General features: G+C 53.7%; 9 protein-coding genes across 9 annotated transcripts; 7 read left to right on the top strand and 2 right to left on the bottom strand.

Annotated features, from left to right (window-relative positions):
• Positions 1–1,567: 1,567 nt before the first annotated feature.
• Positions 1,568–1,975, top strand: M406DRAFT_19814 (uncharacterized protein; the record flags this gene model as incomplete). The annotated part of the gene is made up of 1 exon (XM_040915446.1): positions 1,568–1,975. A coding segment is annotated over one exon (408 nt), but the record flags the coding sequence as incomplete, so codon positions are not given.
• Positions 1,976–2,413: 438 nt separating this feature from the next.
• Positions 2,414–3,470, bottom strand: M406DRAFT_249304 (uncharacterized protein; the record flags this gene model as incomplete). The annotated part of the gene is made up of 3 exons (XM_040916602.1): positions 2,414–2,636; positions 2,703–3,307; positions 3,423–3,470. 3 exons carry the CDS (start codon positions 3,468–3,470, stop codon positions 2,414–2,416), a joined length of 876 nt encoding a protein of 291 aa, XP_040780192.1.
• A 1,135-nt stretch (positions 3,471–4,605) lies between these two features.
• M406DRAFT_355226 (uncharacterized protein) lies at positions 4,606–7,186 on the top strand. The gene is made up of 3 exons (XM_040923115.1): positions 4,606–4,934; positions 5,266–6,048; positions 6,139–7,186. The coding sequence occupies exons 2-3, from the start codon at positions 5,314–5,316 to the stop codon at positions 6,598–6,600; spliced, it is 1,197 nt and encodes a 398-aa protein (XP_040780191.1). The 5' UTR covers positions 4,606–4,934; positions 5,266–5,313; the 3' UTR covers positions 6,601–7,186.
• A 1,263-nt stretch (positions 7,187–8,449) lies between these two features.
• M406DRAFT_327620 (uncharacterized protein) lies at positions 8,450–8,983 on the top strand (the record flags this gene model as incomplete). The annotated part of the gene is made up of 1 exon (XM_040920235.1): positions 8,450–8,983. One exon carries the CDS (start codon positions 8,450–8,452, stop codon positions 8,981–8,983), a length of 534 nt encoding a protein of 177 aa, XP_040780190.1.
• Positions 8,984–10,883: 1,900 nt separating this feature from the next.
• Positions 10,884–12,290, top strand: M406DRAFT_337486 (PLC-like phosphodiesterase; the record flags this gene model as incomplete). The annotated part of the gene is made up of 1 exon (XM_040921261.1): positions 10,884–12,290. One exon carries the CDS (start codon positions 10,884–10,886, stop codon positions 12,288–12,290), a length of 1,407 nt encoding a protein of 468 aa, XP_040780189.1.
• A 1,790-nt stretch (positions 12,291–14,080) lies between these two features.
• Positions 14,081–15,678, top strand: M406DRAFT_350110 (uncharacterized protein; the record flags this gene model as incomplete). Its single annotated transcript, XM_040922524.1, has 2 exons — positions 14,081–15,469; positions 15,622–15,678. Exons 1-2 carry the CDS (start codon positions 14,162–14,164, stop codon positions 15,676–15,678), a joined length of 1,365 nt encoding a protein of 454 aa, XP_040780188.1. The 5' UTR covers positions 14,081–14,161.
• A 681-nt stretch (positions 15,679–16,359) lies between these two features.
• Positions 16,360–16,989, top strand: M406DRAFT_52535 (uncharacterized protein; the record flags this gene model as incomplete). The annotated part of the gene is made up of 2 exons (XM_040924482.1): positions 16,360–16,548; positions 16,648–16,989. The coding sequence occupies 2 exons, from the start codon at positions 16,360–16,362 to the stop codon at positions 16,987–16,989; spliced, it is 531 nt and encodes a 176-aa protein (XP_040780187.1).
• A 449-nt stretch (positions 16,990–17,438) lies between these two features.
• On the top strand, positions 17,439–18,626 carry M406DRAFT_355221 (ribosomal protein S19). Its single transcript, XM_040923114.1, has 4 exons — positions 17,439–17,546; positions 17,660–17,736; positions 17,917–18,213; positions 18,295–18,626. Exons 1-4 carry the CDS (start codon positions 17,529–17,531, stop codon positions 18,362–18,364), a joined length of 462 nt encoding a protein of 153 aa, XP_040780186.1. The 5' UTR covers positions 17,439–17,528; the 3' UTR covers positions 18,365–18,626.
• Positions 18,627–18,957: 331 nt separating this feature from the next.
• Positions 18,958–19,826, bottom strand: M406DRAFT_355219 (uncharacterized protein). Its single transcript, XM_040923113.1, is given in 4 exon segments — positions 18,958–19,198; positions 19,324–19,568; positions 19,661–19,782; positions 19,795–19,826. The coding sequence occupies 4 exon segments, from the start codon at positions 19,814–19,816 to the stop codon at positions 19,057–19,059; spliced, it is 531 nt and encodes a 176-aa protein (XP_040780185.1). The 5' UTR covers positions 19,817–19,826; the 3' UTR covers positions 18,958–19,056.
• Positions 19,827–20,055: the final 229 nt, after the last annotated feature.

Raw genomic sequence — 20,055 nt, 5'->3', positions numbered from 1 at the left:
GAGGCCACACGCGCCTTCTGTCTCATCGTTTGAGTCTTCCGGTACGACCCGCAGCTTTCCGCTCGTAAACCGGAACAGCAAATCTAGCAGCAGTCGGATATCTACGCCAGAGAGTGGTCCTTTGGATCTAGAAGCCAAGTCTGGATCCAATCCCGTGCTCAGTGGCCAGGGCCTCCAGAACAATAGCGTCACCAACGGAGAACATAAGCACCGTCCTCCTCTGCACAATCTCAGCAGTCCGACCAGCATCATCGAACAGAGTGGCACCACGGCAGTGATAGAGACTCTCCACCGAGATGATCAGTTCCTGGTCGAGAGGCTCGTGGCAAGCCTCGGTCGGTGTGTTCTCGGCATCACAGAGAACAGCCGCGCCAGCACGGACGCTCGGATGTACAGGCGCAGAATCGATGCAGCCAGGAAGATTCTAGAGGGTCTGGAATCTCCCTGAGTCGAAACATCTCTCCTTTCTCTTTGTCCATGTCTCTTTTGTTCTGCTTAAATTACTAGGGAAGCTGGAAGCGGATGTTTGGTGGTCATGAAACCGGTGCTATGGTGGATGGGTAAAAGCAGGCTTAGTTTGGCACTGAGATTAATTATACCCAAACTGGGGAGGGGCCACCTTGGCTTTGATACCCTTTCCTTTTGATTTACTATTTTCCTTCAAGAAACCAGGCTGAAATCTTGCCTGCCCTTTTGAGCCTGGGGTCAAAGGCTCCTACATATTTCACTTGGCCTTGATGCCTCAAGTATACAGCATTATGATATAAAGTATAATGTCTTGATGATAAAATTGGGCAACCACCAATACAAATACACATAATTAGCGATATCGATTCATCTTTGTGCATGTTTCTTAACGCAATGTGGAGGCGGAATTTCCTCTTGTCCTGGCTTTGGTAGACGCGAACTTTGGGTCCTGGGGTCCGTGCTCCACTTGACGAGCGAGAATCCCTGCTCATCTTTTACTTTCAAGAGTGGACCAGGCCTTTGATCTCCGCAGCATTCTGGACCCTGCGAGACCCAAGCGAGCAACAACAACTCACCGTACATGAGACTCCTGGCTTTTCGAGACAAGATTTTGCCAGTATCCAATCCAGCTCTTCTTTGTTGATCCTCTCAGCCACGTACATTCAAAACCTTGACTGGTGGTTTATCTTTCCTTCCACCCATCTGCTTTTGATCTCCTTCTCTCTACACTCGTCCGACTATCGCCCGCTGAAGAATCGCACACTGTCGCTCACTACGAATCAATTTCTCTCCACCCAAAGCAACACACCCAGTGGTTAGCAGCAGTGAAACAGAATCAGTCGAGGTCATGGAGGGTGGTCAAGACGTTTTTGATACCCTCCTGCAGAATCTGAACGTGGCCAGAGAAAGTAAGCGACTGCCCCCGTAACCAACATTCTCCCTCCAGGCCCCTGGCACATGCCCTCCCCCTACGGCACCGTGCCACGTCGAGGATCACGCGACGCGACGACGACGATGACGGCCCTTGTTCTTCTTTCCTGACTACTTTACTGACTCGTATGTTCTCGCAGCCATCTTCTCGGCAAATACCCTCCACCTCGTCAACAGACACATCCTCTCGTCCTCGTCGCCGCTCAACAACCTCAGGCGGCAGTTCCTCGACACCATGGCGCCCATCGCCGAGCCGCTCGTCGCGCGCCTGAACGAGATCCTCGTCAACTCCCCCGACATCGTCATCCTGCTCCTCGTGGTGCTCGTGTTCGTGCTGGCCGTGCAGGTCCTCGCGTGGATACGGCGCATGCTGGTATGGCTCACCGGCCTGCTCTTCCGGCTCATGTTCTGGGCCGCCGTCGCCGCCGCCATCGCGTTCGTGTACCAGAGGGGGCCCGAGGAGACGGTGCGCGACCTGGTGGTGGTGGTGAGCAAGATTGCCGGGTACGGCGCGTCGCTCAGGGATGTCTGGGTAGCAGAGTACCAGCGGTACGATGGGCAACAGAATATGGCCGGGGGCGGCGTGGGGGGCGGGTATGGATCTACGACTGGTCGCGGACGATGATCATTGATGTCGTCTTCTCGAGCAACGCACAGAACGGTGGGACTGGGCGCGAAAGGGGGAAGAAGGAACGGGGTGAGCAGACCAGCAGAGGATGTGTGCGTGTGCATGCGCTCTTCTCAGAATGGATTTATTCGTGAGGCGTTTGTTGGGGGGGACACATATGACTTGTCATGACAGTACGATGTATGCAAAATATCAAGGGTGCAAAGAAAGAGAGAGCCTGACGACATCAAAATTTTTGTGCAGATACGACAGAGATCTGTAAATGATATTCCTGAGGGGTTGGCCGGACCACAACGCCGATGCTATGCAAATAAAAAAAGAAAACAATGGTATCTAAGGGATGGCCCCCGTCCCACCAACCCTGGCGCCAGTCTGAGCAAGGGCCTTTTATGCTTCTTCCTCCTGCTCTTCAAACTCCTCGTCCTTCATCTCCTTGGGCTCCTGCGCCTCGTGATACTGAATGCAGTCGTCTATATAGCTGAGGATTGCGCCGACGCTGTCCTCGTCGGAGGCGTCGAGTTTCAGGTAGTTGACCATACTGAAGCTCTCGATCAGACCGGCGACGGCCTTGTTCAACCTCTTGAAACTCGCTCCGCGCATGACCGCACCCCTTTCCGACGGGTCGACGTTCTCGTCGTCATCATTATCTGCCCGGCCGCCTCCCTCCCCGCCGGACGTGCCCTCGCCGAGCGCGTGTCTCTTGGCCAGCTCGGCCGGGTCGTCGTCGAGGAGGCCGGCGTCGGGGGTGAGGAAGCGCTTCATGTCCCTCTTGCGCACCTGGCCCTTGACCAGGTCCATTTTGGAGAGGATGTTCAGGTGGGGCACCTCGAGCAGCATCATGGCGCTCATGGCGCTCAGGGTGCCGGAGAAGTACTTGGCGCGGTCGACGACGAAGGTGGCCTCGAGCAGGTAGGCGGCGCAGAGGCGTATGTCCAGGGCGCCGGCCTGGCTGAGGAACCTGCACAGGGACGGCAGGATGGGAATGTGGGTGTACAGCTCGATCTGGCCCGGCATGTCGAAGATGATGAGGTACTCTTCGGTCAGGCCGTCGAGGGCCTCGGTGAGGAAGTCGAGGTTGTCGAGCAGGAACTCAAAGCAGTAGACCAGGCCGCCGTTGGGGCCCAGGCCCATCTCCTCCATGACATCCTCGAGGGAGATCAGGTCCCTGATGTCGAGGTCCGGGGCGTGGTCAAAGGACTCGGCGGCCGGATCGAGGTTGACATAGAAGCAGGAGCGGCGGTTGAGCTGGAGGTGGGTGATGAGGGCGGAGCAAAAGGTAGACTGCAGATGAAGGTTGGGATGTGGTTAGAACGATTGAGGAGTCCGACTGAACGCGATGCGACACCACGCTTCATGCCAGAAAAGAGGGAGAGACGAAAAGAGGGCATCTTCTTACCTTTCCCGCCCCTGCCGGCCCCATGACCATGACACCGAATTTACTCATCTTGACGAGGGGTTGGCTGATACTTTTTACAGTCTAGGCGGGGAGGAGGGAGGAAAGGTGGTCGATTGGAGGTTCATATCATAGGTGTGGTCCGGTGAGAGTGCGCAACCGTACACATGCTGGTGACGTCCACCTAGAATTTTTTGGGCCTGGTACGCCTATGGTGAGCATGCCCCGCCATTAAGCTTCTTATCTTATCGTTGGTGGGCATGCACGCATAGCCAGCACTGCTGTAGTACGGCACACCCCTGAGAGGCACCACTAAAGCGCAACGGTTAGGCTCGGGCTACACGTAGTGTTGTAGGTAAAGGATACCATGGTTCGGCACCACGATCTTCCCCCATCCCCCCAGCCGCCCAGGTGTCTATCTCTACGTAGTAGATTTTCAAGTAGTAAGGGCGGAGAGAAGGAGAGACAAATAGATCAGGTGAAAATTGTGCAATTCCTGCTATTTGCTTGCTATTTGCCGTCTTGTATGCTGGTGGGGAAGGAACTTGCTCTCAAATAATCTCCTGCAAGATACTCCCTTCATAGCGCTACCGGAGTTTTCCCGACCCCGAGTGGTCTATGTGCTGGGTACATATGATTTCGTATTACGTTGTATAGCAGGCTGTTCCCAGATTGTTGGGCATTGGCTTTCCAGGAACGACAGGGCCGGGCTTTCATTTCGCCTGGGACTCGTCGTGAACAATTTTACTCCGCATCATCCGTTCACCTCATGTTCATCTACAGTTGCATCACATGAATTCCTCACAAAAATTTTGTCCACTAGAAACTTGAGGCATGCACGTACTGCAATGCCAATTCGCTAACCTCGTGGTGCCATCTCTGCGGGTCTGAGGTCTTCGTCCCAGGCGGGGCCCAGGACCCCGTGCTCCAGCGAGTAAATAACACTGGGCGTCGAGCGCTGACAGACCTGCCCTTGACAAGGAGCGCGGTCCTATTCGAAAAGTAGTGGGTACAAGAAGGACCTAGCACAATTTGGTGAGGGTAAAAGTACTGGACACCCACAGGGAGGGGAAGGGGGACCGGGCCAAGGGGCAACTGCCAAAGTACTGTATGGCAGAATCTACCCGGCGCCGGCCTTCGGCGACTTTTTTTTTTCTTCTTTTTTTTTCTCTCTGTCTTTGTAGCTCTTGGGTCTTCTACCGCCATCTCCCTTCAAGAGGAGAACAAGATTGGATCCATACCCCAGAGCCTTGGTAGCAGTCAATAGTCTCCTGTACTGAATTGTACTCCCCGCTTGTACATCCGACGCCGATTGAGCCCAAATAAATTCTCCCCCACCTGCATGACAGCCCCTCTTCGTCTTTCTCCTCCTTCCCTACCACCTCTTCTTCATCTCAACCTTCCATCATCTTGGGGATTCTGCATTGTTCTGTTTGCCTGTCGTCTCTGTATTGTCTCTTAGTATTTTCCTTCGTCTTTTGTGTCTTCTTCGACGCTCAGACTGCCAAAAAAAAAGGTCAGTCAGGTCACCAACCTCCCGACAGCACGCCATCCCTAGCTTGTCTTTCCTCAAAAAAATTCCGAAACCTTGGTCGACCGTGTTGACCCTCCCCTCTCTTTTCCCGTACTTTCCCTCCCTCTCCGTGCCCAGGGATTTACGATCATCTTCTTCCTTTCCCCTACATCCATTCTCTTCGACTACAAATCTATTTCCCTCTCATCCATCCAGCTTCGCGTTTTTGTTTCCTTTTGTCCCAGGCACCTTTCGTCATCCCGCCGTGTCGAAGACAACGAACGCAGCATCGTACTTCACAAATCAATAGGCAATTGCTGACTCTAGTCGGGCAGTTCTCCTTTCTTCACTCAATTCCCACATCCCCAACAACAATACACAATGGCCGCCAACGGTACCAACGGAGTCAATGGCTCCTCCCACCACAACCAGGGAAGATTTCTCTTCACCTCCGAGTCTGTCGGCGAGGGCCACCCCGACAAGATCGCTGATCAGGTCTCTGACTCAATTCTGGATGCTTGCCTGGCTGAGGACCCCCTCTCCAAGGTTGCCTGCGAGACTGCCACCAAGACTGGTATGATCATGATCTTCGGCGAGATCACCACCAAGGCCAAGCTTGACTACCAGACCGTCGTCCGCAACGCCATCAAGGACATTGGCTACGATGACTCCTCCAAGGGTTTCGACTACAAGACCCTCAACCTGCTGGTCGCCATTGAGCAGCAGTCTCCCGACATCGCCCAGGGCCTGCACTACGAGAAGGCTCTCGAGGAGCTCGGCGCCGGTGACCAAGGTATCATGTTCGGCTACGCCACCGACGAGACCCCTGAGCTCTTCCCCCTCACCCTGCTCCTCGCCCACAAGCTGAACGCTGCCATGTCCGCCGCCCGCCGCGACGGCTCCCTGCCCTGGCTGCGGCCCGACACAAAGACCCAGGTCACCATTGAGTACGAGCACGACAACGGTGCCGTCGTACCCAAGCGTGTCGACACCGTCGTCGTCTCTGCTCAGCACTCCGAGGACATCACCACCGAGCAGCTGCGCAAGGAGATCAAGGAGAAGATCATCAAGAAGGTCATCCCCGCCCAGTACCTCGATGACAAGACCATCTACCACGTACGTCTGCGCGCCCTGCACCAACATTCCTCCTCGCTCTCTTGTGTGTGTGACAAACGCTTCGTATACTGACAAGTCATAAAAACACAGATCCAACCCTCCGGCCTGTTCATCATCGGTGGTCCTCAGGGTGATGCCGGTCTCACTGGCCGTAAGATCATTGTCGACACCTACGGTGGCTGGGGTGCCCACGGTGGTGGTGCCTTCTCCGGTAAGGATTTCTCCAAGGTGGACCGGTCCGCTGCCTACGTGGGCCGCTGGGTCGCCAAGTCCCTCGTGGCTGCTGGCCTCGCTCGCCGCGCCCTCGTCCAGCTCTCCTACGCCATTGGTGTCGCGGAGCCCCTGTCCATCTTTGTCGACACCTACGGCACCTCCTCCAAGTCCAACGACGAGCTCGTGGAGATCATCCGCAACAACTTCGACCTCCGCCCCGGCGTCATCGTCAAGGAGCTGGATCTGGCCAAGCCTATCTACTACCAGACGGCCAAGAACGGCCACTTCGGCACCAACCAGAGCTTCAGCTGGGAGAAGCCCAAGGCCCTCAAGTACTAGGCGCCTCGCAATACAGCCGGAAAGATTCAACGTCTTTCCCGCTTGCTTTTAACTACATGACTTGACAGCAAAAGGCTCACGCGTTGAGCCGTTTTGCCTGGTACACATTAATGTTTTGAACGCAGGACAAGTGACGAAAAGAGGCGTTCGGTTCTCAACAAACCTGATTTTGGGCGGTTCGACCCTGGGTAGGGTTATTTTCATCGAGAATTTCTAACTAGGCGTTGCGAAGAAATTTTGTTCGGGATTGGTTCCGTCTAGCTTGGCTATTCACAGAGGGAGAGAGATCCATTGGGAGCGGCGTCTTTCAACAGAGACATGGCTGGCATTTACAAGATAAGATACCACTCAACGGGGCATTTACGATCGGCGTTTTGGGGAAACAAAAGAATTTCAACATACTTTGCTTCCTGCGTGCCGATGAAGCCTGAAGGGTACGGGATGCAGTGGCTAGAGGAAGGTAGCGAAGTGGCTAGAGGAGGCTGTCGACCATTTTGGTTCCGACGGCCTGAGACGGCACTTGCTTTAATGGCTTGGGACTCGGAGAGTATTTGGAAATGACAATATACAATCCAGGTCTGCCAACACTGATGACCAATGCAATAGTCGTGTGAGTGTGTGTGTGTGAAGGTCCATTGGGGCGTACGCCTTAGGAGGAATTGTGGCAGTCGCCTATGGGCACAGGAGCAAACAACGACAGTCAGCCTCATCCGTATGTCGACCAAAGTACAGTGGGCGCATCATCTGGTTAACTTGGTCCCGCCTATTGGTCACTTACCGTGAGCCCGTGAGCCAGAGACGCCAGCTATGAGCCTGATAAGAGCCTAGTCTTGCCAACCAGCTTCCCTTGTCTCTGGTCAGCTCTCGAAGCGCCCTTGCCAGCAACATTCCTTGGGGGAAAATCGAAGAACCACGCATGATACGACACGAATACTCCAAGACCCGGGCACGGCAGCAGCTGCCCGGAAGGGAACAGAATAGGAGGGCGAGGCGTGTATCGTTGCGCCATGACAGCATGTGTCTCCACTTTTTCTCTCCACAATGCTTCTCAAAGGGGAGCACAATAAGAAAGCATGTTTTCATTCTTCCATCTCCCGTCCTATTCACACCCATTCACAGGTCTCGTTTTCTGACCATTGTCTAGTGTTACTCCAATTTTTCTGCCTCTGCAGATATCTTGATTGGCTCTTGTTGGGCTGGTCATTCATCACGACATGGTCCAATTCATGCCCATTTTGGGCACGTACCACAGTAATAACCACTAGCTGGTATCAGACTGGACCAGGCTACATATTGTCAAGATGGATACCTGTCTGGGTCATAATATAATCATGAACTGCCAGGGTGAGACCTGTGTGTCTCACTAGTCTGCTGTGTTTCCCTCTTATTCTTCATCTTCTTCCTTCCTTTCTGCCACACCTGAGCAGATCCCAATAAATTTTATAAACTGCTACTTGGTCTGATTCTTTTCTCACTTTCCACTCTCATCAATATCAGTAAAACAAGTCCCCTAAAACAACCAAGGTGTCCCAAGAGAAGGCTGTCTATGGATCATCGCCAAGTCGTGTCTCGGATCACATATATTGTAGCCACATATCTACCTCCATACACTTGAAGCGCCAAACGCCCCCCCGCCCCCAAAATTCTCAAGGCAGCGATCCTGCCAGTTTCTCAGTTCGTAAATCCCCCTCTCACTCGCACCTTCCACCTCCTCAACAAGACGCCACTGTCGCAGAATATGGCATCACCACCACCTCGCAACTCCTCTCCTGATCCCCTAACCGGCCTACCCAAGAATACATCGCGCGGCCCCCCAACACCGCCACCAGCCTACTTTCCCCGCCGACCTATGCCTGGCATGAGTGCCTACCTTGCCGCTCGCCTTGCTGGCGACCCACGGGCTGCAGCTCTGCTCCCCCGTCAAGTCACGGTCAACGCTGCAAATCCGGGTCGTAACTCAGGCTGGCACGGCGACGGCGACGAAGATGACGACGGCAACCACTCCACCGTCACTGTGCGGATCTCGACGGCGATCAGGGTCTCTGGTGGTGGGAACATCATCAGCATCCCAACGAACCCGGCCGAGAGCGCGAGGCTGGTCGCCGAGACAGTCACCAGGACCATCGGCCAGAGCGAAGCGGCTGAGAACGGCGGGATTCCCATGATCGATGAGGAGGGACGGCCCAGGCCGCTGCGGATCGAGATCGAGGCAGGCATTGAGGTCAACGGTGAGGGAAATGTTATGGGTGGTGAAGACGTTGTCATGAAGGCAGTGCTTGGGAAGCGTCGTCGCGCAGAGGAGAGCGGGGAGGAGGCGAGTGACGAGGGGCGCCGTCGATATCCATCGCAGAATACCATGGCCAGGGCCAGCACCAGTACTTGACACAAGCCATGTAGGCCTGCGGTGATGGAAACTTGGGACTCCGGGGGCTTTTGAAGTAAATGGCGTCTTAGTGTTCATAAGGCCTGGGGCTTTGTATGGTAAACTACGAACTTGATGATCGCTTGGGGCCCAGAATTAGGCTCCTTTGCTTGGTATTCCTGGAGTTGCGACTCTTCCTTAGCGATGTTGGCGCAACACCTTACTTGCTACTAGAGGGAAGGATAATACATTACAACTCTCATTTATACGTTGTGCCTTTACCATCAAGCAAGCTACGACGATGCTGTGCTCATCCATCTTTAGTTTGAAAGAGCGTCACTGTTATCGATGATCTGAATACCGCTCTCAAAACGCATGGGGATAAGCCTCGAGTAGCATGGCACCAGTGCCTCATCATCTCATTTGTCACACTACTCGATGCAGGACTCATACTGTTGCGCGTAGAGGGCGCTCCCCATCTCAAGACATTCACCACAGCCTCATGGCATATCTGACCCCAGAGGTTTCGTCTGCTGCTACCGGGAAGTGGCCCGTCCGGCGAAGGCACATGTTGAAACTGGAGGAGACAGGTCCTTTTATACCTTGTGCTAATTTAGTCAGATGCCAGCTCAGTCACCCACAGCAAGCTGAGACTCGTCACATCTGTCAAGGAATTCGCTCCCATATATCCCCCATCGAGCTCACCTCACAGTAAACCTCGACTCCAACCTAGCATCTGGCAACTAGACTTCGCCAGACTTGACAACCGAGATATTCGCTTCGTACATGTAGAAGACAAACTTGGGCGATTACGCCTTAACCTCTTTTTGTCCTTGGCCCAGGTTAAGTATCAACGGATTTGTGTTTCTCTTCTTCTTTCTGAGGACGTTATCTAATTTGATTTATAGAGAAAGTACGTATTATTCAGCAGAATTCCTGCCTTCCATATCAACTAGATCAGGTGTTCGGGGATACTAACCAGCTAGAAAAAGATCTTTTAGTCGGTTATAATATAGAAGCTTATATTAGGATTCTACGCCTTCTAAGTGTAAGTACTTCTAGTATAACACCGATACTGCCCATCATCGATACCTGTACCATATCTGTTACGTCTTCTTGCCTCTTGTTCTAGATGTTCATCTTGACTCTGGACAATGCTTCATTTTGCGTGGAGTTCTCGGATAAATGTGGCAATTATAAGCCTAACTGCTCCGAATTTCACGACACTGGTAATGATGCAATGCTTTCTCTCTGTGCTCTGCTACTTCTAGCTGCGAAGAATGGACAAGTCCAGGGAGATGAGTTAATCTCCAAGGAACAATACACCCTCGAGAAAACTGAACAAGTTAGAAGCCCCAACCAGACTTTTCCGCTTTTCTCCATAGTGTACCCGATCGCTCCCCACAGCCTGGTGTCTTTCAGTGTTTATAATTTTGTTTTATTTTTATGCATTTTGCCTCAACCGACAGCCCGATCATCAGATACTAGCATACAGTATTCGGGGTTAGATTCAGTCACCCTTTATCGATATGTCCAGCTAGTTAACATAGACCAGTCTCAGCGGGTTAGGGGCCAAGAAAGGCGGCCCCACTACGTAGCAGCCCCCCAGTAGCCAATGGCCGCTGGAAAGAAACACCCTTAAATCACCAACTCAGAGTCGGCCAGGCGCGAATTGGAATCGAATAAGTTACTTGCCTCCATTGTCCCCCAAAGAATCGCTGCTCGACCCGAGACTGAGCTGATCTGCAGGCCTCACTGCTTAGAGTTTGGCTGGGAGGTCAAGTGGGAGCAGCCTGCAGAGACACTTCGGAGTCGCAGCCATACGATATAGTATAGTACTTATAGCTTTGCTGTGGAAGCGGTGAGGCTTCTCTGAGCATTTTCGCCAGCAGACGCTCACAAAGCACTCGGTGCTGCTGCAATGGCCACACTCAGCATCCGGAACATTACAATCAACCCCCTCGAACTCAAAACCATAGAGCGATACGGAGGATCATCACCCAAAAGTGGCGGGCTAGCCAAGCTGGGTCGCATCGTCACTGGTCTCTTCACCGCCTCGGCCAACTCGTCACGCCCACACCCCAAGGACGGTCAAGAGCCTAACGACCGGCAGGATGTGAAGGATATCATCGCAGGTCCCTTCGAGACCAAGGAGACGGGCATACTTGCACCAGATGTCGGCCACGAGGTGCTGCGCCTCACCTTCCAGACGCCCGGGACGGAGTACAGATACGTCGTAGACTGCCCGGGCCCCAGCGCGCGGTCCCAGGTGATGAGGAGGCTGGACGGCGCACCCCTGGAGCTCACAGTTGTGTACACGGTCTCGGGCGCGCAGCTGACCATCTTCAGCTCCGCGGCGCTTGAGAGCTGGATGGGCGAGCTGCGCGACGAGTACCCGCTGTCGATGCTGTCCATTCCCGGGACGCACAACAGCCCGACATGCTACGTGGCCCTGCCGTCGGTGCGGTGCCAGGCAGTTTCTGTACGGGAGCAGCTGGACAACGGAGTACGCTTCTTGGACGTTCGGGTCAGCGTGAACAAGGACAACGACGATCTGGCGCTGGTGCATAGCGTCTTCCCCATCTCGTTGACGGGGAACAGGTACTTCAGCGACATGTTGAAGGACCTATACGCCTTTCTGGACGCAAACCCCTCCGAGGCCTTGCTGATGAGCATCAAGAGGGAAGGCACTGGAAGGGGTTCGGATCATCATCTCTCCCAGCACCTCTTCAAGCGCTACTGTGGGGGTGACGACGCGCGAAGGTGGTTTACGGAGCCGAGAATACCGAGCCTGGGGGAGGCGAGGGGCAAGCTCGTCCTGATCCGACGTTTTAACGTGGAAGACGCGCTACAGCACTGGGGTCTTGATGCGGCTGCCTGGCCCGATAACTGTGCGGATGAGCCGACGGGAAGTGGGTTGATGCGCGTGCAGGACTTCTATGAAGTGAGCCAGAGCACCAATATCGAAAAGAAGATCGACATGGCTCGACGCCATCTCGAGAAGGCGTGCCAGCAGACTCTTGCAGAGTTTGGCATTTCAAATCCGGCCTCCGAGACGACACCTACTCCTTTCTTCGTCAATTTCCTGAGCGCCAGCAATTTTTTCAACGCCAGCTGTTGGCCCGAAAATATCGCTGCCAAGGTCAACCCGTCCATTATCGAATATCTTTGCACGAGCCATGCTGAGCATGGTAAGGGCCCAGACCAGTTGGATGTTGGAGACGCCGGTACGGGCATCGTAGTCACCGACTGGGTGGGACAAGAGGGTGACTGGGACTTGCTCAGGTGCATCGTAGGCTGGAATGCGAGGCTGCAATTGAAGAAATGAGTAATGTGCTGCGCACATCAAAACTACGTAACACAAGGTGGCACGTATGAAATAGAGATAGAGTGGCTGGGAATGATGATATTGCCGCATAGACGATGTATATTTCTCATAGGCTATACTAGAGTACACAGAACGAACGCGTACCGGCAGATTGGAGCGCAAAGAAACTGCTTGGGCGAACTCGTCAGCTTTATTCCTGGTGAGATGGCCAGAAGTATTAGAGTGAACAAGATTTCCTTCTCAGTTCTCCAAGGTGAAAGGTTTGTATCGTCACGATGAACTCAGTGTAAAACAGCAGTAAAATGGGTATCATCCGAAAGGGGTTCAGGGCCACGGTAAAGAATTGAGCGAACTTACGGGATTAACATAGCTATGAATGAGGGCATTAGCAAGTACTTGTTACCTGTCATGCAGTGTGGTCAGCCCATGGTCGATTTAGAAGCGTAAAACGAAGCTTGATGAGGCAGAACAGCTGTCAGGCTGCGACAATAGTTAGCAAGAGATCGGGATCAGTGTTGAGATGAGGTGAACGAACCTCATTAAATCAGATTTGGTGTGTGTATGTTCATTTCCGGCCAAAGGCACAGATCAAACAGTGTGAATAACGTTCATCATGTTGCTCAAGGAATGCTGGCTGAGATGATGGGTTATGTTTACCTGTCATGCTCAAAGTCAGCCAAACCGCACAGCTACTCTGATTTGCGCATCCGAAAGACGGTGCAAGGAGCATTGATCAGGTGACGAAGTCTCAACAAGATGACCCGTTCGGATACGCCTCACAAGGTGTACAGCCCTGCTTTGACGAGACGAGCCGAACGAGCCTCATTCTGTCCGCCCGTTCGTTCAAAATTTCGTCATATGGCTCATGGGGATGTAAGGACGTGGAAGACGGCGGGAAAAAGTACCTGTCGGCGATCATCGTTAGCGGCACGTCGTGGATGGTAGAAGCTAATTGTGATAGTCTTGTGAATTTTTTTCGTCCAGTCAGACAAGGCTGAAACTTATAGAAACATGTAGTCCACATTGGTCTTCGGTTCGAGGAATCCCTTGATGTATTGTATCATCACACAGACAGAGAGAGGGAGGGCACATAATATCAAGGAAGGGTACAAACCTTTTTGAATGAGGACGTGTTTTCAGGCATTGGCATCCCTGCACCAGGCAGAGGAGCGGTCGCGAGGCAAGACTCTCGTCTGCTGACTTCGTTAGCCAGTAGCCACACAAGTCTCAATGGGTGAAAATGTGTGAGGGGGGTAGGTTGCTCAGGGTAATTCTAGAGATAAAAAGAGTCCCCATGGATGCTTGTAAGATTTGGATTGTTCGTGTATGTTCGTCACAGCAGTGGTTTCGCGAGATGAGTAGCAAGAACCTGACGTACCTTGGGTCGCAGAACGAGACGTACGGGACGTTGAAAGCGAAAGGAGAGTCAAGTGTGGAAGCTCGAGGAGGATGGTAGGCGTAGCTCTGGTTTTGACAGTCGAGGAAATTTCGAGGTGGAGCAGGAGATAGTGGAGTCGGAAGGGAAAAACTGACGCGGCGCTTGAGCTGGGTAGAGCTGTAGCAGCGGCTTGAGCTGCAGCTGGCAGGCAAATACATGAAGCTGATCTGTGGCTGTGCTCGCTAAGGCTGTGGAGCTGTTTTTACAGCTGCCGACCACAGCCGTGGCGAATGGTGGCAAATGCCGGGGTAAGTCGGGGTCCCTGCTGTGAGGGAGCCGTGACGGGGAGCATATGTAACCTCCGGCCCCTCACGCCCTTGTCTTCTTGACGTTGCTATCGCTGTCTCTTTCTCCCAAACAAACAAATCGCTGCTGTCTGTTGAATCTCGCTATCCCTCTCTGCATCTGCAGGAGAGATTCGACGACAACCATCATGGCTCCTGCAGGAGGGGTGCTGGCCCCCGTGGTCATGCGCGCCTTACGACAGGTCGCCGCATCCACCGCCAAGGTCTCCAAAGTGATCCAGGGCAAACTGTCGCAGCCTCTCGGTCGAGAGGTTCAGCACATCGCCGTCCGCGCCACCGGCTCCGCGCGACAGCCCATTCATCCCGCTGCCTTTCTTCGCCAGTCCAAGCGAGGTGCCCGCTGGTCCTCGACCACCTCCTATAACCGTCTGAACGCCGCCGTTCGTCGATTCATCAGCACCGCCCGCGGCGACGCTACTCACTTCGCCCCAATTATCGACCGCACCGCATTCGCCAAGACGACCGTCGGTCGCGCCTTTGCCCAGTTTCCTGGCAGGGCTCCTTTCTCCCACACTCTTCGACCTAATCTCACGGGTGGCACCCTGCCCCGCACCGCCGGTGGTTATGCTATGCCGGGTTCGGGACGCCTTGGAGGACAGCGTTACTTCAGCCACACTCCTGCCTCCCAGGCACAAGTCGTCCAGAATGTTTCACAGGCCATGCGCGCCTTCTGGCTGTCCGGCCAGAGGGCCCACTTCGATGGATTCGGTCCCAACGGAGAAAAGTCTTACAAGTCTGTCAGTGTCTTGCACGACTCCGCAGCTACAAAGCTGGCGAGTATGCCTCGCTTCGTGCCAGGCTCCTTCATCGACTTCCACATCAGCCCCACCGTGACGGCTCTGGGCCCTCTTTCCGCTGCCGCCACCGTGGCGGCCGCGTCCAGCTTCGAGGCCAGGCTCAAGTCTGGTGCTTCGACGCTGAACACGGACGGCTTCCTCGACGTCCTGTCGACCGACTTCGCGCGCCAGTTGAAGGACCTCGCCGCTGTCATGAACGATCTGAAGAGGCTGGTCGCATTGGGAGATTTGCCCATCGCGCTGGAGAAGAACAACACCCTGCGGGTGCGCTTCCCTGGACTTGACGCAGACACCGTGGAAAGGCTGTGTGATGATGTTGGCATCCAGCGAGGGGTTGTCCGCCAGGATGTTGACTTCGATAGCAGCTACGGGTCTCCCATGGCCCTTTGCTTCCCGCTCGCCCCGGGTGCTGGAGATGATCAGGAAACGTTCACGTCTCCGGGTGGGTCCGTGAGGTCGCATCTGTCTGAGCTATCTTCTGTGGAGGAAGACGAAGCCTTTTTCGACCAGTACATCGAGGAGAACCCATGGTTATCGGCACCCCCGCTTGAAGTTTTGAGTGAGGAGGGTTATGAGAGCATTTCGCCGCCTCTTCCTAGCTCTGCGGAACATGTTTCGGAAGATTTTGATGGAGTAGAGGTAAAAGAATATTCCCGGAAACACCCCCCATGTCGAGGTCTCAATTCTGCTTTAGAGTATCTTGTGCAGGATTGATCTTGCTTTCTCTGAAAATTTTGTCACGACTTTGGTCTTCGTTTTCCTCGGTAATGGCTGACTGACAAACGGCGCAGGGCATTTATCGGTTTCTCGAGGAATGTGACCAGCTCACGTCACGACCGAGGTTTTAGGTTTCTTTTGTTCACAAACTAGCGTTACCTATGGCTTACGGAGTCCCTCAAATTGTCACGGCATACGGTATCCACTACACTCTTTTGCGGAGCACATTTCGGCCCCACCTAGGCGATGGTCATCACATCATTACATAGTAGTAGCAATGGAATTTCTTTGAATCGCCAGTTCGACGTTCTTCCTCTTGCCAAAATCACGCATGGACGACGCATGTGTTGGTCGATGGTCAGAATGAATTTTGCCAAGTCAATCTAGCATTTAAAGATGTCCCAGAAGACTAAGATCTGTGTAGTACAGCGCAGACGTCCGTCCACCAGAGACCGAATCAGCCATCGGCACTCTTCTGGGACTCTAGATGCGGCACAGCACGACCGGCAACGAGCCCTATCGTGTTTTCTGTCCGTATAGAACGGTTTGGAGTCCTGTAGGAGGCCCATTGGAGGTGGGGCCAGCCCATGCCCGGTATGACAATTCCCGGTTGTTAATAAGGTCGCGGTCCATGTCTAAGGCATTGCGCCCTTCCTTTTGCATGTTCATGCTCTTATAAATCCTGCCTAGATTCTCATCTTCCACTTCCTGGTTTTTCTCGACTTATGCCCTAACACACACGCGCGCGCGCACCATATATCCATAACGTATCGCACCATTACTCCGAAGTGGGCATCCTCCTTGTACACGCCATGCCAGATCCTCACTATGCCAACAATCCCTCTGCCTTCCCAATGGAAGGCGGTTGCTCTTGTGGCCATGTCCGCTATCGATTGGAAACAGCTCCCTTAGCTGTGCACTGCTGTCACTGCACCGCGTGCCAGCGCGAATCTGGCACGGCCTTCACGATCGGTCTACTCATCGAAGCGTCGAACCTTTCCGTCCTGCCCCCGGCGCCGGCGACGGTACCTGCCAGCAAAGCAGCGCCGGATATTATCCCCCCAGCAGGACCCGATCTGTTCGCCTCGGCGGCAAGACAGGATGGAGGAGGGGCGGAACTGATCAGGGCGCGCATCCCGCAAGAATCGGGCGAAATACAGACGGTGTCGCGGTGCCCGATGTGTTTTAACGCCGTTTGGACGGAGTACGCTAGCTTCGGGCCGCATATCAAATTCGTGCGCGGAGGGACCTTGGATCGAGCCTGGCTGGTCCAGCCGGACGTCCACATCTATCTGAAAAGCAAGATGGACTTTTTCAAGTTTGACGACGGAAAGCCGCAATTTGAGGAGTATTATGATCGGACTAAGGTCTGGCGCCTGGAGAGCCTGGAAAGGTGGGCTAAAGTGCTCCCAGCCATCATGGAGTATCACGAGAGCAAGTGAGAGGGACGACCGTGGAAGATATCTTCTGTGTAGGATGCCCAAATAAATAGGCTCAGAGTCCGTTTTCCAAATCCTTTATCTGTCTTTCGCATCCTCCTCCAGGAAAATACCCACCTACTGCATAAGAGATCCTCCTGCTGGTTCGTGATGACATGTATGAACAAAGTGTCGCAGTTAGTATCTATAAATGTCACAGCGACTGGAAAAGGCAGGGATGATTATTGCAGCCGTGTTTTGGGGCAACTAGTCTGAACCCTAACCCTTGGATACCGGTCTTCTGAGCTTTGGCCAAATCCGAAGTCACCAAAAGTCACGTGCACGTGCTCAAGGCAGGGCGCACACTACGAGGAAAATTTGGGTGCAGCTAGCGTCCGTGCCTCGCCCTAGCCCTCTCTCCGCTGGCTTGGTCAATCAAACGAGAGCCGTCCCACTTTGACTTTCCTTCCTTCTCGACAGGCGACCTGATCATATCCAAATTTCGCTATTCGATTCCAACCCATCGAACAGCGAAATCGTGATACCCTCGACAAACCGCAATCATGGCTGACACCGAATACGTATGTGATACAACCTATTGCTCCCGTTCCGCCACCCCTCCTACGACCCTTGACCACGCGCACCGCTATCGATGACGGCGATAATGGCTGACTTTTTCTCTCCCACGATGTAGAATGCCGAGGAGGCTGCTGAGCTGAAGAAGAAGAGAACCTTCCGCAAGTTTTCTTACCGCGGCATTGACCTCGACCAGTACGTTTTCCCGACCTTCCGTTTCTCCGATAGAGGCGAGATCTCTTATTGCACGATTGCCGTCCATCATTTGGCCCCAAAGAACCATCAATCGCAGCACGCACAAGCTCTCGGGCTCCCACAGAGAAGATCAACGGAGAAAATGTATCATGGCTGACCAAGGCTCTGATTGGATTACAGGCTCCTCGACCTCTCCTCCGACCAGCTCCGTGATGTCGTCCACGCCCGTGCCCGCAGACGTATCAACCGTGGCCTGAAGCGCAAGCCCATGGGCCTGATCAAGAAGCTCCGCAAGGCCAAGCAGGAGGCCAAGCCCAACGAGAAGCCCGACCTCGTCAAGACTCACCTCCGTGACATGATTGTCGTCCCCGAGATGATCGGAAGCGTCATTGGCATTTACTCCGGCAAGGAGTTCAACCAGGTGGAGATTAAGCCCGAGATGGTTGGCCACTACCTGGCTGAGTTCTCGATCTCTTAGTACGTTGGACCCTTTTACAGGATGCACTGCGATTCGAAAATGAAGAATGTTGGTGGTACATCTACTAACGCATCCTACAGCAAGCCTGTCAAGCACGGTCGTCCTGGTATCGGTGCCACCCACTCTTCTCGTTTCATTCCTCTCAAGTAAATTCAAAATGGATGCGGTTTCTTCGGGGTTCTTGCATTTTGTCGATTGGTCTCGGCGAATGGTTTCGGCTTTGCTTGGAACAGCAGTGCCGGTACTACCTAGCAAGGTAGCAATGGAATGAAGCACACGGTGCATTTGAAAGTATGAAAGGGGCTCACGGCCACCGCGTTGTATTATGATGTCCTCGAAGGCGTGGTTCTCTATGCTATGCGCCGTATATCCGTGACGAGATCGACTTGAAATAAAATCCGAGAATTTGGGCATGAACGTGTTGCAGATAAACACCTACATGATTACCGCCCCGGTCCATTTTGTAGGTTTCTAGAGGACAAAATGGTCATGTTCATTCGCTAGGCCTTTTGTGTATGATCGCCGAGTTCGTGAGCGTACATGTGTTGAGTGCTTCGTGCTCAGAACCGAAGTATTGATCCTACACGGCTCCGTAATGGCAGTGATGCCGTAGAGGATGGACGGGATACTCCTGTGTCTATATGAACCCCTTGGCATGCTACGTCCCAGTTACAAACAGGCAGCTGCAAGAGACGTCCCATTGGCCATCTGATAGGTTTCTTGGATGATCCGGAAATACCAAGCCGAGGCTCAGGTGCAAATCTGAGAGAAAATTGACCATAATCTATTGCTTTGGATGACCAAATGGTGTAATACAAAGGCTTTTCAACGCCGCCCAAGCCTCACGCCTTCTTGGCCTCAGCCAACTTCTTTGCTTTCCGCTCCTCTTCCTCTAGATGCTCTTTCCTGTAATGTTCGACGAGATAGTCCAGGTTCACGTAGTGGCCCGCAGGGACATTGTGCGGGGAGCCCGAGTTGATGAGTCTATCCCGAGACGTCAGCTTTCATGTCCTATGAGAGCAGGCAAGACCATACATATCCAGAAATATAAAGAGGCTGTTTTGCAATAAGAAGAGGAAAGGAGGGGGGGGGGGCATTGCCAAACGTACTCGGGCGTCCTCAGATCAAACGCTTTTGACTTCTCAACCGTGTTGAACAGGTGCCTGTCGGCCGCTGCCTGCTCCTTGAGATCCGTACGCAAGGTATTCCGCTGCTCCCAGGTCTGCTGAGATTGTGCCCGGTAGCTGTCGATCCACTGGGACAGCTTAGACGCCTCGCCTTCCTTGCCCGGCCGCGAGATGGAGTAGGTGAACATAGAGAGACCTAAGGCGCCGAGGGCGAAGTACAATCCCAGCTACACCGAGTTTACAGTCAGCTTCGAATCCGATGGGAGCCCATTGAAGAACAGAGCACTTGAATCTATGGGTGAGACGTCGATGCACGTACTCCAGGCGATTCCTCGACTTGAGGGGCATGATGATGATCGTGGTGGGCGTCGTGACCGTGGTCGGATGCGTAGAATCGCGCAGCGGGTCGGAGTGCGTGCGCTGTTGGCTGAGCCCTTCGGGCGACGTAGGTCGCTCTCTGTCGGACTGCCAGCATCTTGACTCTGTTGTTGGCGGTGTCAATTGGCTGGTTATCCGTCTCTGGGGTGTCTACAACCTGGGGAGTGAACCATGTTGGCTCCGAAGCTCTCGGCGGTTCATGGGCTTAGTCAGCGGTGTCGGATCAGTCTAGAGAGAGCCCAAGCTGTCGAATCAGGTGTCGCCCTTGGTCAGCGAAGCTCCTTCGGCCGGCACTGGCAAATTGTGCCTTTGTAGCCCTAACCCTGGCTTGGTTCT

This window comes from Cryphonectria parasitica (genome assembly GCF_011745365.1).
Source record: "Cryphonectria parasitica EP155 unplaced genomic scaffold M406scaffold_2, whole genome shotgun sequence".
Taxonomy (NCBI): domain Eukaryota; kingdom Fungi; phylum Ascomycota; class Sordariomycetes; order Diaporthales; family Cryphonectriaceae; genus Cryphonectria; species Cryphonectria parasitica.
This window is presented reverse-complemented; position numbering and strand designations above follow the sequence as displayed.

Excerpts from the sequence above, each read along its gene's own strand:
- M406DRAFT_355226 (XM_040923115.1), top strand. The coding sequence starts at position 5,314 with ATGGCCGCCAACGGTACCAACGGAGTCAATGGCTCCTCCCACCACAAC. Across the intron at positions 6,049-6,138 it reads ATGACAAGACCATCTACCAC|ATCCAACCCTCCGGCCTGTT; the intron begins GTACGTCTGCGC and ends ATAAAAACACAG.
- M406DRAFT_355221 (XM_040923114.1), top strand. Across the intron at positions 17,737-17,916 it reads CGCGGCATTGACCTCGACCA|GCTCCTCGACCTCTCCTCCG; the intron begins GTACGTTTTCCC and ends ATTGGATTACAG. Across the intron at positions 18,214-18,294 it reads GCTGAGTTCTCGATCTCTTA|CAAGCCTGTCAAGCACGGTC; the intron begins GTACGTTGGACC and ends CGCATCCTACAG.
- M406DRAFT_355219 (XM_040923113.1), bottom strand. The coding sequence starts at position 19,816 with ATGCTGGCAGTCCGACAGAGAG. Across the intron at positions 19,569-19,660 it reads AAGTCGAGGAATCGCCTGGA|CTGGGATTGTACTTCGCCCT; the intron begins GTACGTGCATCG and ends AACTCGGTGTAG. Across the intron at positions 19,199-19,323 it reads TTTGATCTGAGGACGCCCGA|ACTCATCAACTCGGGCTCCC; the intron begins GTACGTTTGGCA and ends GTCTCGGGATAG.